At 38.1% G+C, this 18,404-nt stretch overlaps 1 protein-coding gene across 3 annotated transcripts in view; it reads right to left on the reverse strand.

The window, feature by feature from the left end:
* Positions 1–1,881: 1,881 nt before the first annotated feature.
* Positions 1,882–18,404, reverse strand: part of LOC146641544 (protein ECT2-like) — a 38,979-nt gene continuing 22,456 nt past the window's right edge. For all 3 annotated transcript variants that reach the window (XM_085397754.1, XM_085397752.1, XM_085397753.1), the window contains 9 exons: positions 18,076–18,172; positions 17,729–17,810; positions 16,514–16,592; positions 15,848–15,967; positions 14,114–14,252; positions 13,238–13,392; positions 12,492–12,599; positions 10,826–10,960; positions 1,882–3,406 (listed from right to left, as the gene is read on the reverse strand). In XM_085397754.1, coding sequence (XP_085253880.1) covers positions 3,317–3,406; positions 10,826–10,960; positions 12,492–12,599; positions 13,238–13,392; positions 14,114–14,252; positions 15,848–15,967; positions 16,514–16,592; positions 17,729–17,810; positions 18,076–18,172 — 1,005 coding nt within the window. In that variant the 3' untranslated portion in view covers positions 1,882–3,316. The remainder of the gene's footprint in view (positions 3,407–10,825; positions 10,961–12,491; positions 12,600–13,237; positions 13,393–14,113; positions 14,253–15,847; positions 15,968–16,513; positions 16,593–17,728; positions 17,811–18,075; positions 18,173–18,404) is intronic.

The raw sequence follows: 18,404 nt of genomic DNA on the forward strand, positions 1-18,404 counted from the left end.
AAACTCCTAATCCTCCTGCCTGGAACACACCCAGATTTCTGTAAAAGTTAGGCAAAGTTTTGGGTCACAGTTCAATAAGACAAACTTTGAGTGAAAACGAAAACTTCTCTCACAGCATGGAACTCCTTTATATGAAACACGTCCAATTTCCACACCTTCACATTTCACTGAGGAATTTCAATGTCAAACTGCTCTCTCTTTCTGGTTGTGTCTCCACTATGAAATCCGTTTGTAGAATGAAATGTATTTCTCTCATATCCATGCAGAGTACGGAATATTCCCATGAAGAATTCTTTCCCAATTGCAGCATTTAGGTAGACTGAGCTGAATAGTATTTATCTGCTCTGATGGTAGCTTAGCCTCTGCAGACCCTTAAAACTCCAACTGCAGCCCCCACCAACTTCTTCTGGCATGCCTTTTTTTTGTTTGTTTGTTTCATCCCTAAATGGCCAGGAAGAGTTACTTTGAAGTGAAGGTAAAGGCAAATATAAAAAGAGTGAGTGTCCTCCATGAAGAGGTGGCTTTTGGTTGTGGCTATTCCCCAGCCTCGCCTTGCCTCCGGCCTGCATGACACCACCTCCAGTTGCTAGCTGGCAGACTGGCGCATCACACTTATCCAGACTAGACAGATTATTCTCTAATACTTTGAAGAGGTTTCACGTAAAGAGCACTAAACAGGAACACCCTTCTCAACCCACTGCCATGACATGAAATACTAATGTGGCTAAAATTAAATGTTCACCATTCAAATCGCACCTCCACTCAGTGTGAGAAAGTCTGCGGTAGCTAATGTGATTATAGTTAAGCTAAGGGCAAGAGGACATGCAGCTGAGGTCTGAGTGTGTGCTGGGAGTATGAACTCAGAGAGAATTTTAGCATCTTTTTAATTAGAACTTTTAAGCTGCGTCAAAGTTCAGAAAGCCTTTTCTTTTTTGGCTTTGCTATTTTGGATTTCATGAACATTAACAGCCAGCAAATCACAACTGCTAACATAAAGGGACGACTTTAAAGAAATTCATTAAGTAATTAGGCACAATTACAGCTTTACAATAGAGTACCACGGAGAATGGATACTAATGGCATAATCACATTTTTGTAAAGGGGAGAGAGCTAATGCTATGCTATGGTCTGTGAAGCAGGCTCCCAGTTCTTGCAGTGGAAAACCTACATGTAGAGTTTAGTCATCAGTGATCGATATGAGATCAGTGTTGAAGTAGTGCTGCTTACTGGCCTCATTGTTGCCAGATTGTGCACATTTAAAAATCTCACCTTAAGCAAAAGACCTCCTGGTTATCCAGTTTTCCCTATTTGTCAGTATTTCTGGACTAGATTTACTTTCTTCAAAGAACCAACTGATTCTGTTGGTTCAAAAATGAATTTAAAGCAGCAGCTCTGATTTAAGGGGGAAAGGAAACAGGGGAAAGGCACTTTTTGTCTAGGGGGATCCAGAAACTTCTAAACTAACTCCTACATCAAATGAGTATAGATGAGTGCTGAGGAACATTCATGAGCTTCTTTCAAAGTAGTATGCAAATGATAAACAGGCCTTCAAGTGAATATTTTGAGAATTGAGCATTTCAAGCCCTGAAACTCATTTAGTAGTAGCTTGACTTGGGGTTTTTTTATTTTATTTTTTTTGTAAAAACGACAAGAATTTGACCCTTTAAAACCTGAACCATGAAATAACTACCAAATTTTTTTTTAACTCAACCTTCTGATGAATTACAAAAACCACATAAATTAAATATTAATTTACATATGGATTAACTTGCATCATATTTGCTACATATTCTCCCCAGTTTATTAATTATCGTGTTATTTTGTTTTTACTGGTGGGACAAAAAAAAAAAGAAAAAAAAGAAAAAGAAAACACTGCTCAAATATGATACACTTGACTTTAAAGGTTTAAGATGCGTTACATTTAACTTTTGTCATGTTTATTCAGAGACATGAACATTTTCAGGGATATAGTAAATAAATTTATTTTAACACAAATGACTTAACGTATTTAGCCACCAACCCCTACATCTTCATGAAATGAAAACATACATTTTTAAGTGCATTTAATGTTGAGATAAAAGAAGTAGAAATGATTAGGCTTGGTGAGAAGAGCCTTAAAGATACGAGAGAACAAACATAAATAATGTAATTCAGGGAAAAAACAAAACACAAAAAAAGTACTAAGAATAAATATGTACACCAAGGCAGCATCACTTCTCGAATATACGCACAGATACAGATGTTGTGTAAAAAGGCTTTTAAAACAGGTACAAGTGTACTGGGAAGAAACATATGGTTGTGATCTGTGGAACTGAACCTCTCAAATGTTAAAATAGAAGCTTTATAAAAGCTGGAAGCTTAAGTTTACATTAACAAGGTGAGTTAATTAGAATATTATTACATGCGGAGAGAGAAAATCTACAACACTACAATAAAACAATGACAATTGTCAGTTAAAGTGAGTTAATTAAAAAAACAAAACAAAAAAAAAACATAACATTGAAGGGCAAAAAAAGTCAACACAATAGATTAACTATTTTCCCCTGTTAAATAAAAAACCTAACTTCAAAATTAATGTTAATTTATTTTACCATAGCATTTAGCAACAAACGTAGATGCGATTAAATTCCCATTTAAACCACATGTATACAAACATGATGAAACTTGGTCTATGCTTATAACCACGAACGGCACTGAGCAGTTGCTTAGAAATCAGGAAGCTGAATAGGGAAACAGAAACACTGAAAATGTAACTAGTACACAAACACACACAGAAAATGTCAAGAAAAACTAAAAATTTGTCCTTCATATTTTTTAAATTAAGTCAAACTTGACCAAAGCAGTGGCTATCAAACACAAACATGGCACAGTACCGTTCCAGTTAGGCCCTAGTGATGCAGTCTCAATTCAAACATTGTGAGTTTGGAAAAAGAAAGGAAGTCCTGGAAGTTCGCAGCAAATGACTAATATTAGCTGGATAAAGCATAAAAATTATGACCAGCTTGCCCCCACTGCTGCTCATATTTCAGATGGGAAGCCACAGACAGCTGCAGGACAGTTCTGATACTGGCAAATATCAGTAAGTCCCTACATTCAGTGCATTATGATGGCTTAAAGCCATTTCTTCTGGATAGGCTAAATCTGTGTAAGCCTGAAGCACCGGTTTGGACAAATATAAGTTTGTCGTATTTACAGGTAGCTTTAACTTTATGCAAATCGACCTATGTGGTCAAATCTTGCTGTTAGTGTCAGTCAAGGCAAACGAGGTGGAAAAGGCTAGCAATGACTCCTGCTGGTGCCTTCAAACAGAAGCATTTCAGAAGAGGTGGGTGGTGGAACGACTGAATGTGTGATACTTCCTCTCAAACATGGTAGGCAGATGGACCATGGAGGGTGAGTGGTGTGCCTGTAAATGGAAGAGAGATTTATTTATTTTTTAAAAGAAAATGACAGACATGGAAGAAAAAGTACTTATAGTTAGTTATATGTTAATACACAACATCCCCGTTAAAGAGTGATTCAGGTTTCTTGAAACACTACTTTCTATATTTATGTTTGTAACTGAGCTTGTTATCATATAGGAAACTGGATCTGCTACAAGAAAAATCTAATATGGGTGGAGGTATTTCATACAACTTGGAAAAATAGGTTTCAGCAAGGGAATATGAGAATGGCAGTTTTACCTATTATGTGTTTGTACACAGTCAACATTATTTATATAGTACCTTAACAGCAGACACCTCAAGGTGCTCTATATGAAGAAAATGCTAAAATATTAGAAACAGAACCGATCTGTTGGCAACAGCAGAAAGGAAGAGCGTTTGGCAGAACTAGACTCAAAGAGGGACAAGTCATCTGCCAGAACTGGCTGTTGGGGGTGAGGGGGAAAGATGACCAAATATTGCACTTGCCCTTACTGTCCATTTAAAAACAAACTAAAAAAAACCAAAACAACAACAAACAAACCACAAAAGGCGTTAAAGGGCCTGAAAAGTGAAGCCAGTAAGCAAGTGCATTATTAAATCCAGTCTAATCGTAGGCAGGAGGTGACTCCCTTCAGTTTCAAAAACACATCCCACAGTACAGACGTCTACAGAAGGGAAAATAAAAAACAAAATAGCCCTCGAGTCTGTTGATCTATGACTTCAGAAAATCCTTGAATCTCCAAACTGCAGTTGATTTTCAGCGCAGAACAAGGACCATCCCCAGATGCAGTCCAAGAGGATGGGAGTGAAGTGTCTAACCACAAGACCAGAAGCACCTGAATAATTTTGAAGATCTTGACAACGACAATCTAACCAATCAAACTAAAAGACAAGAAAGGGAAGGGCAAGCAGTTATTAGTAACTGGGTTTTTCAACTGCCCAAGTAGCCTCCACGGTGCTTTCAGTATGATTATTAGCTCTGCAAGAGGTGGTAATCACCTTAGTTTTTATTCAAATATGAAGAAATCAATTCTTGCAGGTACCAAGTTTTTTCTTTTTTGAGAAGGCAGTTTGAAATGTTTATTATTAGACTTTGTATTTGGGTACTCATAAATATGAATGAAGATCTGTATCAATTGGATATTTAACCTTTCCCACAATTAAATGGCAATTTAATGTTTCACCTCCCACTAAGGTAATTTAGATAATCTGTTGATTATCTGACTGCTTGCATTTGTTTTCCTGATTACAATTACTCTACACTCATTGTAACAAGTGTACAATGAAATCACTACATAATCACTGAAAGCTGACATAAACAAAGCAATAAGCTCTAATAAACTGAAAATATTGCAGAAATTGCAATTTGGATAATTAAACAGCTTACAACCGCTTACATGTACAGTTTGTATGTTTGTCACACTTAAATGTTTCAGATCAAACAAATCCAAATATTAGACAAAGGTAACAGAAGTAAACACAAAATGCAGTTTCTAAATGAAAATGTTTATTATTAAGGGGGAAAAAATCCAAACCTACACTGCCCTGTGTGAAAAGTTGACAGTGGTGTATCACGTCTTTGGAAAGCCGAGTTCAACTTCTCTAGCCACCCAAACGCCTGATTACTGCCACACCTGTTGTCAATCAAGAAATCACTTAAATCAGACCTGCCTGACAAAGTGGAGTAGACCAAAAGATCATCAAAAGCCAGACATCATGTCACAATCCCAGGAGATTCAGGAACAAACTAACAAAGTAACAGACCTTCCCAGGTTTACCACTCATGATCTCTTGGATGACGACTCATCCAAGAGGTCAAGTATTTCAGACACAGAACATCATACAGACCATAAAATATGGCGACTGTGGTAGTTTGATGGTCTGGGGTTGTTTGGACCTTGACTTGCTGTGGTAAATGGAACCGTGAAATCTGCTGTCTACCAAAACATCGAGAACAAGAGTATCCAGCCATCTGTTCATGACTTTAAGCTGAAAACGCACTTGGGTCCTGCAGCAGGTCAAGGATCCGAAAAACACCAGCACGTCCACCCCTGAATGGCTTAAGAAAAACAAATTGAAGACTTTGGAGTGGCCTAGTCAAAATCCTGTCCCGAATCCGATTGAGATGCTGTGACATGACCTTAAAAAGGCAGTTCATGCTCAAAAACCATCCAATGTGGCACAACTCCAACAATTCTGCAAAGACGAGTGAGCCAACATTGCTCCACAGTGCTAAAAGAATCATCAGTTATCAAACACTTCCGTTATTAGGTTTAGGGGGTTATCACTTTTTCCACACAGGCCATACAGGCTTAGGTTTTTTTTTCTCATTTAATAAATATATAATAAATATTTAATAAACACCTTTATATATAAACTGCATTTTGTGTTTACTTGTGTTATCTTTGAATTCAGAAAATATTCAGGTTCTCTCAGTTTTTGAATGCATAGTTCTTAATCTGATATAATGAAGTTGATATAAATTCTATGTTTGCCCATTAATCCACAGCAACAGTTTGAAAACAATATTGTAAATTCTTAAATTTATCATTCACATTAAGTATGCAGAATCCCAAGCAAGTACTTCATAGAATCTCTTACAGAGGTAATCACTGATAGATGGTATAAGGCCAGGTGATGTAGACTTGTCTGTGCTGGAGTTCTCAAACATTTTACTAGACAATCATCTTATTTTTCCTCATCGTTTCACATATATTCTATTTAATATGTTTAAGCACCAGACAGAGTGTGTTTCTTCTAAAATTTGTGTTCTTAAAGCAATTTCTCTTTGTTGCAAAATGCTTTTCACAGACTCATATACATTTTGCTGGATATAGACTGGTGATCAACACTGGTATTTAACAACTTTTAAATCAATTTTAATTTAAACAACGCCTGCAAAGACGTACTTAAAATACTTTCTAAAGGCATTGTATACTCAAGCTTGACTCAGAGTTAAGACTGGGAATGTGAGTCAGTGCGTACGCGTATGCACCAAGTACAAAGTTTAGTTTATGTGGTGCAGCCTCATTTTAATTACTGAATGCAAAGAGACAAACATTGTTACTCAAGTCTCTATGCCTTTCAGTCCAAACCTGGCACCAAACTAATTGAGATGTGCAACCTTTGCCAATGCAATCACACTTCAGCAGCTTTCCACCTGGCTTTTACACACATGGCAAGTGCTCTTTATAAGCATTTCATCAGAGCCACAGTTTTTCCAAATACCCTGTGTGAAAATGCACATCAGCAGATTTACGCCTATTTACAGTGATATAGCGCCAGTGTCATACAAAGCATTTTTACTCTAAACATTACAGTTTGCATAGATGTGTCTCTTATTGGAATAAATTAAGCAGAGTTCATCATAACAGTGATACAGAAGCTTTTTTGTTCCCCCAATCTGTGAGGGCAGTTGAAGTTTCAAGAATCAAGACTTCTTCAAGTTTTAGTTTGATCACTACAAGTAGTATGATAATGGTGAGAACCAAAACAATGAATTCAAAAATATTTCAAGCCTATAAGTCAGTTTTCCCTGTGAAAACTTAAGTATTTCAAGCTTTCTGTTAAGGTACAAATGTGTCTACATTTTGCTTTCTTTGTCGATAAAGTTGTTTCTTCTTGATCCAGAAGAGACGCTTCTTGAATACACTCGACAACAGCTACTATTGTTGTATCTATAGTTTCTCATTTCAGCTCTAGCAAAACAATGATGGCAGATTCAAGGAAAAAAAAAAACAAAAAAAAAACCCTGCTCATTGCTTTTGGGTTGCCTATGCAGGAATGTTGCCACACATGTATCATTATCTACATGATGCCTGCATTTAAGATGCGATGGGTGTTTTTTTTTTTTTTAAGTGCACCTAATCAAAACAACACTTTCTATAAAAAGCTGGTATCATTATCAAGGAATTCTCCTTTTGCATCAGTGCAATTCTCACTTCATTTGCAATTCTTTCCCATCTGACAATTTGTGACTGAGCAAAATGCCCATGTAAGAAAAAACAAAACCCCAAAACAAAGCACAAACACAAACCAGAGACGAAACGGTGCATTTTAATCGAGTTCTGTAGAATATGTGCCAGAAAAAAGGGGCATCAGGTAAGGGCAACACCACGAGTGTCTGCAACCTCAATGCCACAAAAATCCTTCATACTGGTCCTTAAATGGCTTCAGCTAATATGAGGCATTGTGTGCCTAGTGACTCAGGCATCACATGTGGTTAAAATGTATTACAGATAACAGTTGACCTGCCACTAAACACTAAAGCTCACATAAAAAGTCACACTGACATTGTGAATACATTGACATTTTAATTTTAGTGTCATGTTTGTGTGTAAACTAGCCCAAATACACAAAGCTCACTGCATACAAAAACTGAAGACTTTGACATTTTGATTTTTATTCTTGATATTTTCTTCAAGTGGCACTAAAAAGAACGGCTTTGATCAAAACAAAGATCGATAAGAGACAAATCATCCTGTCTTATAGTTGTAACGGTAACTGAATCATTCCTTTTTAATATTCATGAGTTGGCTCAATGCAAAATGAAACAATCTGTTTGTGAAATCAAGACTTCACATCTAAATCTCTCCCCCAAAATAAGAGGTATCAATCTGGAATGACAGTCCCAGCTCTTCGTGACCCCTGCTCATTACTAACATGTACACTGTACACCACCTGGTGAATATTCCCATCCACCACCAACACCACCACCACTCTGTAATCTAAGAAATTCGTCAGAAAAATTACTCCAAATCAACCCTTAAAATCTCCACCCTTTACACCTATACCAATCTCCAGTGGAGAGAAGCATTATACGCAAACTGATGGAATCCCGTCTGTGTCGATCCGACTTGGGCTGTGGAGCAAATCTTTTATTTGTATTTTTCATTTTGCAGGGTCTCAGCTTCTAAGGAGTTGATTTGGGACTAGAAATGCACCAGTGATACTCTGATATTAAAAAGGCAAATGTGCCAAGACAGTTTAATGAGGATTAGTTTAAAATGGAAAATGAATTGGTGCACCCGAGACTGAAAGTGGACAACAACAACAATAATGTCTGCTCACGTCAAACTCCAGGACAAAGCTCAGCGATCATTTAAAGCAGAGTCTCTTTGCAAGGACTGGTCACGACAGCCTTCTGTGGATCCATGGGAACTTGAGGATTTCTGCATGACTCAGGAAAGCCCCTACGTTTGGCATTAAAAGGTTGAGGACCTGGGGAGCTTGCTTAGAATCCTACAGAGGGCAGCGGTCTGGACAAATGTAGTCGAGATTTGGATCGGGAATGTTTAGAGTTGAGCTGTGTGGAGTTTTGGACAGCTGAAGTAGAAGCAGAGGTGGGAGGATTTAAACAGGACGACTCCCAGGAAACAGGGAGGCTGGAATGAGTTAGTGCTGGTTGATTAAATAAAGAATCATTAAAAATGGGCTTAGATTTTCTGGTGACAGAGCAAGCATTAAGCTAGGGGTCTTGGCTCAACTCAGAAGCAATTTTGGGGACAGGATTTTTGGGGGGAGTGCAGGGGGTTCGCATACGATCAGGGATGTTGAATCTGATTGGAGGGTGGTCCAGAGAGTTAGAGCGCTGCACCACGGCACTGCTTTTGGTAGAATCATTCAAACTGAATGTTGAGGCAGCGCGAGGCATCTAAAGTACATAACAAAAGGGAGAAACAAACGGAGCAGGGTTTTACATTTAATGAAGGGGGGGGGGGGACGGCAAGAAAACAGACGAGCTAAAACATTACAAGGAAACACAGATCAGTACAGTAACTGAAGGCTGTTTATAGGATTTCTTTGTGGATGAACTGGCAGAAATGGAAAATAATCATGTTTTCATTAGTGTATAATCATCTGAAGGCAAATCCTACCATGTAGTATCATAGTGGTTCTACATTACAGAACAGATGAGTTTTCCTATATGCCTGGAAAGGCAAGGGCCCCATTATACCTGCCATGCTGCATCGTACAGTGCGAATGACACTGTACGACAAAGCTGACGTCAAATTGATCCCACATCCACCACCTGTCACCCAAGCACCTCTCAATTTCTATAACCTATGGCGCTACCATACATTTGTGTCGGTTTTCTTGCCATTTTAATGACATATGGGTTGACATATGACATACAAGCTCAGAAATTCACCTTTTCAAACTTGCAACAGTTTGAAAAGATGAGACTTTGTGGGGGGAAAGACAAAACCTCACACAAACCCCCCTAAGCAACTCTTTTGCTTCCAATTGTGATTTCTTCCATTTATCAGCACTGACGAAGAGGTTTTCTCTGACACCCATTATTCAGGAGAATACTGCAGCACAACAGTGAGCATGCGGCTGTGCAATCGCATTACTGGCGGTGTGCAAAGCAACCAGCAAGGCAGGTATACTGGGACCTTGAGGCGAGTTCACTTAGCTGCAATCTGCAATGCCAACTTCTGGTAGAAGCCACTAAATCCTAATCTCTTCTAACTACACAATGTGCAAATACTAGCTTTGCTTGTTTTTTTTTGTTCAGTCAGAAAGATAACATTCAACACCTCGCACAAAAAAACCTATTCTTAGCCACTATTGAAAATAATTTATGGGGTTACAGGAAAGAAACTCCATCTGATTAAAAAATAGTAATAAATAAATAAATAAATAAATAAAATAATGACATAAATCTCTAGTCCTCATAAGCCAGCAGCAAAAGTTATATTTTGTCTAGTTTCTAAAATCTTTTTCACTTGCTGTTTACAAGAGGAACTCTGCATACTGCCATTAATCTGACTCGATAAGCTTTGAGCATTTACCCATGGATTACTCTGCAGTCTGCATTTACATGCATATACCATTAAAAAGAGGCATGTTACCTGAGATACTTATCAAAAAGGTAAAAATGTGATAATGTTGTACCAATACTACACACTCAAGGGTTTTAGAATACATTACGATTAAATTAACCACTGAAACGCGCACAAAAAGGAAAACAAGAAAGATTATAGGACTATTTTTCTTTGCCAAAGAGAAGAAAGTCGCAGCACATTTAAGACCGCGAGCCCTTTTTCTGCTTTCTAATCAAGTTAGATGAAAGTAACTGACACCAATTGGATGGGTCTGATGGAGAGATCAATTACCTGATTCTCAGCAAAGGGAGAGAGATGGAGAAAACAGAAAAGCAATAAGGAACAGGTGGACAGATAGATTGTTAGAGATGGACAACCTCTTAGTATCCATCACTTTCATCATTTAGCACACACGTACACACACCAAAATGTAGTAACTGAGTTATACAGACGGTGAATGTGAGTATTATAATACAAGAAATTAGATGATCTCAGTTTGGCTACATCATTAATACACCTTGTGTTAGCTAGTACCAGACTTAATAACGCCATATAGATAAATGAACTTACAGCCAACGTGGTGCTGCTGCCGATGCGGTTTTCACAGCTCAGCCTCTGGCTTTTCTCATCTGAAGGACTGTTGGCCATGAAAGCCCTCTGGATCACACGCTTTGGGGTCTTGGTGAAAGAAAACGCTCTTGTCACCTAGTACACACACACACACACACACACAGGAAACGTCAATAATTTCAGTTTTGTTGGCAGGTCTCTGTCATATTTGTAATGGTAAAAGAAAAAAAAACAAAGCTCCACTTTTGTCCACTTGTTGCACCATGAAAACTAACACTTCTAGAACACCTGCTCTTCATCTTTGTCATAGGCGCCGCATGATATTTTTGCATTCAACAGGTTCTATTTTCAGCCACTTCATTTTGAGTATCTGTAGCTGTAGCTCATTTTGCATTTGCTCTTAGTGTCCATCACTGCTGAAGCCACCTGCATTACTAGAGGATTTATTTCTTCCAAACGCAGTGAAAAAAACCTGTGTGCAGTTTTTCTGGCATTGAAGCATCTGTACCAGGCAGAGCATGGGTACAAATATGTAAAAGCTGTCATTATCAAGTACAGTCTGTTAAATGATCACATTTCATTTTTTTTAAAAAGGGCAAAGGCCTCAATAATTACAAAAACACTTATGACAAGAAGTGCCCACAACAAAAACCATTGCTCATCTAATGAGCAGGCATTTAGTCAACATCTGGTAATTTGGTGTTCTTTGATTTACATTTTGTTCAATTTGTTAAATCATTATCATATACTGTGTCAAAACTAACATAAATTAGTATATAGAACCTGGACTAACAGATAAACAATAACTGACAACCTCCCATTCAAGATCATCTACTCAGACACGTTCAGACAGATCCCAGCACACCAACTGTTTTCAGATAACTCTAGAAGGCCTTCCAGTATCCACAATGCTATTACTTTGCAGTTCAATCAAACATGACTGCAGACGTAAGCTTCTTTTTCAAACTAACTTTTTTATTTTGGCCAAAACAAGCTTTTCATCCATTTCTGAAAAATAAAAATCAAGTTGAAAAATGACCATTTTGACACCCTGGAATAAATCCAGCACACACTACAGAAGTGCAAGGAGATGTGTAAGGGACTTCCAGGTTACTACCAGCCATATTAACAACAGTACAGGTGATTGAGATGAAGTAGGTATGTTTTTTGATTTTTATTGGACCATTTCTGGCACTTTCTGATCAACCTGCTTCTGAAGCTTTGCAGCTAGAGAAAACTCCCTGAGCTATAGGTTCAAACATGCAGGGCATCAGCAGAAGAAAATCTTCCACAAAAGCAGGTGTGACATCAGAGAGGGAAACGAGTTGCACGGTTTTTGCATCGTGCTGCTGTCTTTTTCTTAGCCCTTTCTATTTCCATCACACCTACTTTACTCTTTAGAACATCCAAAAAAGTAAATAAATAAATAAAAATTGCTAAGAATGCAAGGTTTTATACTCATGTTGCCCATCTCTTTCCTCCCGCTGAGTCAATTTTTGGAGCCTTCCACCAAATATTAATGATAATAATAATAATGATAATGGATTGGATTTATATAGCGCTTTTCAAGGCACCCAAAGCGCTTTACAATACCACTAAAATCATTAATATTTAGGGGTCAATATTGGAAGGGTTCCTTATTAAAAGCCACTTCTTCGACCTTTACCTTTTTAGAGGTTTTCTTGATGGCCCTGGAGGCTTTGCTCAAGGTGCTGTCCATATCCTTGGTGCTGACCTGCAGTGAGTCTGGGTCTGTACACTGAATAAGGTCTTCCTGTTTGCAAGACAAGATGACAAAATACAAAAATAAATAAATAAAAAAAGATCCAAACTCAGTATAGTAAATCATGAACTGAAGAGTGCAATTCAAGTAATCAGTACAGATGGATACATTTTACTCTGTTGTCGAACTAGTAGGCTGGTATGTGGAGGAGGATTAACACAGTCTTTATTTCCTTCTCTCCCTTACCCTGCAGTGGGCTTTTTAACAAACTGAAGTCCTCTCATTGGTATTCACATTGCAGCTCTGACCCAGTGAAAAAAGCATTAGGAATGCAGCTGTGTGCCGTTTAGGCAGAACAGATGCCAACATCGCCCCCTGCTGAGTACTCTGCAAACTGCAGCATCTCAAATTAACATCTTCCAGTGAGCTCAACAATGCATGAGCTTAATCAACACCAGAGAAGTCTGATTTCTACCATTTTCCACAAGCACTAAATAACTTAATCTTTTATGTAATTTCTCATTTTTGTTTCCATGAACAATAACTACGATATGCATTCCCACATCTAACCGCATGTCATAAACATGCCCTGTCTTCTCATATACAAATGTATGAAACAAATACATTCGAACAAAAAAATGTCCTCCATTGCTTTCTTTCTCTTTATGTACGAGTGTGCTGCTTCTCACCGCATCAGCCCTGCAGATGGTGTTGGCTACATGGCGGCAAAGTGTTCGCAGCCAGGCGCTTTTAACCGTTTCCTCTCCCGCCAGTTGGAAGCTGAACAACAAGTTCTCCTGTTCAGTCGGAGGGCGAACCACCAAGGCGAATGCATTCACACACTCTGAAGGGAGGAATTGAAAGAGTGAGACCAGGACAGACAGTGACGGTGCAAGAGGGAAGATAATTAACAGTGACAAAAGTAAGAGGGTTTAAAAAAAGAAAAAAGAAATCAGGCGGTGAGAAGAGAAAGATATAAGAAAGAAAAAAGGAAGATCAAGGGAGTGTGTGGGAAGAGGAGATGGGAGAAGAAACTGTTGAAAAGAGATGAGCAGGAAGAAATGATGGTAACACTTAAGACTGCTGGGGGTGATGGGTTACAGAAGCCAGAGTCATCTTGTGCAAAAGAATATTCAAAAGTTCATCTAATGAGGCTTCAGCGTCCAAGTCAGACAGACTGAGTGGATATCTTCTAAAGTTAGTTAGCTCTGTACTTCTACAGCCAGGGTGTCCTTCTTTAGCTGCAGTGCAAGTAAACAAAGTACTCTCTTAAAAGCAAATGAAGGAAATTGATTATAACAACAAACAGAAGCTGTGATTATTCAGATGGACTGTTTGAGGGAAAAACAACAAATTACATTAATTAAAGATAACTAACATTTTCAGTTAGTTGGAAGCTGACAGTTTCTTTAAAATTTTATCAAGCACGATACAGGATTTTTCAAAAATACAACTTAGAAATGAAATTATTTAATCTTCTGCTCCACTTACGACTGATCATATGGACACTGAGATGACTTGCAGATGAAATGTTAAGATGCAACTGTGTATTTTGCCAATTTTACCTTCTGTGTCTTGCAAGTCCAGCACTCGTCGAATCTGAGACAGCGGCATTAATGCTATGTGTTTCAGGGGGGGCGGTGGTCTCGTCTGTCCCAGCGGACTCTTGAACGTATTGATCACCTTGTGTCGCTTCCTTGCAATCTGTAGAGATGCAGACACCAACTTTGCAGGTAAGTGTGAAAGTCAACTTCAAAGTAACATCCCTTGAGTGTGGGTGCATTTTGCAGTATGTGGGTGAAGCTGCTATCGATTGCTTGGCAATAAATCAATGATGCCTTCATAGAGGTAAACGATGCAACTCATTAATGTCACGTTAATTAGGAGATGAGAAGGAAGATAGAAGAGGCAGAGAAGAAAGGAGGGAGATGTGGGAGAGGATAAAATACAACGCAACATTCCAGGTCAAGAGTTAATCAATGGCTGCTGATGATAGAGAGTAGTGAGGCCACCCATGACAATGGCCATTCTATATATTAAAACACACACAGTGTAGCTGCTGAACACACACAGACAGGCTCATTAGGAGGCGTCACTGACACTTCTGAATCAGCGCAGCCGCTAACCTCGTCTCTTTCATGATTGCCTGCCATGTTCCCATGCTGACCCACTGCTAATTAACACACACACTTTGTGTCAGCAGTGATAGACTGCACATTCCTGATTTGGCAAGAGACTTGCACAGCATATTCTGAGACACGCTGAGAGACTCTCCCAAAACCTCTGAAGCCTTTAGCTTCTTTTTATCTTTATCATTTTTGTTGGGAAACATAACAGCTCAACATATACAGATAAGCAATCTTGGGTGCAAGGGATATTTTAGGAGAATTCTGAAAAGAATATGACAAGACTAAAGTCACAGATGGAAAACACCACTAACAGCAAAAGTATATCTAGCCGGCCCCCTGTGTGACAAAGAATCTGCATCATACTATGACTATGTAACTTTAAACCACGCATTACAGCTGAAAGACCATAACTTCTGCACCGATTACTATTAATGTATCATTTGCTTATTCTTAATCACAATAGCAGACCAACACTTACAATAAGTGTTTTAACAGGGAGTAATTACCCAATTAAAAATACCGACTGCTGCCAGTGCTGCCCCTAGTAGAAACACCTACAGTATCAATTTCAAACTCCACTGTCACCCTATTGTCTCAAGTAGATTCATATAAGTCCAAAAAAACAGACAAAAGAAATGGTAATGTCTGCATCTGAGGCTACGTCCACGGGTATTTTTGAAAACTGAGATTTTCCGTTTTCATTTTAAAAAAAATAATCCCGTCCACACGTAAATGCAAAAATGAAGCAAAACGCTGCTAGGAACATGCCAAAGCAACAGGTGGCAATATATTCCTATATTTTCCTTCCCAGTGTCGCCGAAGCACTTGCTCATAGGGGTTTTGTCAGTTGTCTTTGTACTATTGTAGGATCTTTACCTTACAATGCAAAGTGCCTTGAAGCAACTGTTATTATGATTTGGTGCTATATAAATAAACCTGAACTGAAATTATTAATTTAGCTGCGAAAGAGCTTTACCTAACAACATATAAATATGAAGAAATGTTTATACATTTTTAATTAAGCCCAAAGGTAGATTTAAATACAGCCTAGGTTTCAGATCTGGTGTGATAAAGGTAACCTTTACACTGACAGTGGGTTCAGGGGTTAATAAGTGTGAATCTGGGTCTTTGAATGACCAAAACTTTAATCGTGTGTTGATGCATTTTCACCTCAAGACAGTCATTGAAGAGGAACAATGTGACATTTTCACCACGGTCACATGGCTGATCTCCCAGAGCAATGGTTTCTACTCGGTAAACGAGGCTACGATGGGAGGACAGCAGGTTGGCCTGGAAAGAGAAAGCACAATAAGTAGCAAGAAGGTGAAGAGAAAAATGGTGAGTGCATGTTAAAGAGGGAGGCAGGCATGTCCAACAGCTCAACTAGCTCATAGTTTAGATGGTAGTAGCCGTAGACAGGCAGCCACTCACAGGCCTGACACAGACGAAGACAAACTGTCAAGGTCCCATTTGCACTTACAGGTTATTTAGACTTGCCAGTGGTTTATTTTTGGTTTCTCTCGAGTCCCTTTAAAATGTTAAATTATTATTATTCTTACAAACCCACTTCCCAAAACATTAGGATGCATTATAAAACAACTACATTTTAACTGCAAAAGTACAAATACTATTGTTCCTCTCCACATGACTGAAATAGACTGCCTGGTCTGTTTAGTGGTTAGGGCCTGCCTTCTGGAGGAAAACTAGAAGACAGACGTTCACCGTCACAATTTTTTTAAAAAAATATTTTTGCATAGAAATGAATTAGTACACAATCTGCACTAAAATGAGTGTAGCAATCACACACAGGTAAACAGCAGCAATCTTCAAACTTACAGGACAACCATCAACTTCATAAACAACATCAAAGATTTGCTTCTGGCCTTCAGTTTTCCTTTTGTCCTCATTAATGTGGCTAAAAAGAGAGACATCAAAAAAAATGTGATTAATGCTTAAGAAGAAAAGAAAAAAATCAAAATCATTCAGTGGGCCACTGGAAAAAAGCAAAATTGCTTCATAATTTATCAACTGTCTTAGTTTTACAAGGATAGTATTTATTTCCGTTTTAATTATTGATAAAAGTCAATCATAACCACAAATACAGAACACGGCAATTTGCTAACAACTGCAACAAAAAGTTAAGCCAGTTAGGGGAAAAAAAGGTCAACAATATATGAAATCATTCCTCCGTCTTGAAGGTCCCTTTAAATGGTATTAAATCATGTTAGTGCTGCATATTTTTCCTTTTATGAATCCATGCATCAGTGTATGCCGATATTGGAGTACTGACAAATACAGTCACTGGAAGCCGGTATTGGATCGATTGTGCGTTCGCTGGACATTTAGGAATGTAATGAGGAGGTGAAGTACTTCGAAATGGTTAGAGAATACATTTCTCTTGGACAAGTACATAACAGAAAATTAAAAACCCAGTTGGCTGTTGGTTAAAATGCTGTTTTGAGCATTAAGAAAAGTTCACAAGGTGGCACTCCACTGAATTCCACCTTGCAGACTACTTCTGCTAATTTCAGGGGATATTATTATAGCCAACTGTTTAGAACATCTGACCCAGTTAAAGCCACATGAGAATGTAAAATGAGACTGGTTATCACAGATGTTTGCACTGTTGGATAGAATGCGTCTCCGGCTGGAGATGATCAAAGTCCAGAGGTGTGACCTTAAAGTTAAACTGCCAAGTCTAATTAATTTAAGTAGCATAACCACGACTATACAAACGGTTTTATTATTCTCTACTATTGCACATTTCATGCTTTACCAGCATACACCTGTATTAAAAGGTAGCTGTTTTTTCAGACTATGGCTCCATGAATATCTGCAGCAGTTCTTCAGATGTGTCAAGATTTAAACAGCTTCAATTATTGCCGAATCTTTACTGAACAATGGTCAATTACTACAATTTGAATATGCATGATGGTCAAGACTCATTATGATAAAAGAGAATTCACAAGAAAGTGTTAAAATGTATAAATGATCAAACAACGCTAGCCGAGAAATTGTCACAAAAGCAAGGTTAAGGTCACGCCAACTCACGTCATGACTTCTTTCAGAGACTCAATTGCTTTCTCCAGTGTTATCTTGTCTGGGTTGTCATCCGATGTATGTTTCTTTATGTCTGGAATAGAGAAAAGAATGGAAAAAGTTTCGTAAGAAGTAGACGGGAGAGAAGAGATGAAAATCACAGAAATATGAACAGAAAAGAACAGAGGAAGAGAAGTTACAAAAGGGAATCAACAGGACATAAAGAAAAATGGTGGCAGATGTAGACGGGGAAAGATTTAAAAAAAAAAAAAAAAAAAAAAAAAAAAAAAGACAAGGAGAGTTGCTGCAAAAAGTTCATCTAAACTATTTTGACAAAGGGTTATATATTTATGCGTTACCATTAAGAAGAAGGGCCACGCTAGGCAGTCTCTGTACTGGTCTTATGAGCAGCTCCACCAGTGTCTGCCTGCCACATTCTGGCTTGGCCTGGTTAATCTGTATAATGGAAGCAAATAAAATTGAAGCTTGATTTAGACTTCTGCTGGTTATTTAAATCCTAATTTACGTGATAACTGGAAAATTTATTCTTAAAAAGTTAATAAAATAAAAGAATAAATAAATAAATAAATAAATAAATAACCAAAACATAAAAAACAAGGACATGTCCACATCACAACACATGTAATAAATGCTATGTCTGTTTTATCTGTTGCTTATATGTTTACAT

The sequence above is a fragment of the Rhamphochromis longiceps genome, linkage group LG23, assembly GCF_057381845.1.
Source record: "Rhamphochromis longiceps isolate RC_006_pf linkage group LG23, R_longiceps_female_GT1.1, whole genome shotgun sequence".
Lineage (NCBI taxonomy): Eukaryota > Metazoa > Chordata > Actinopteri > Cichliformes > Cichlidae > Rhamphochromis > Rhamphochromis longiceps.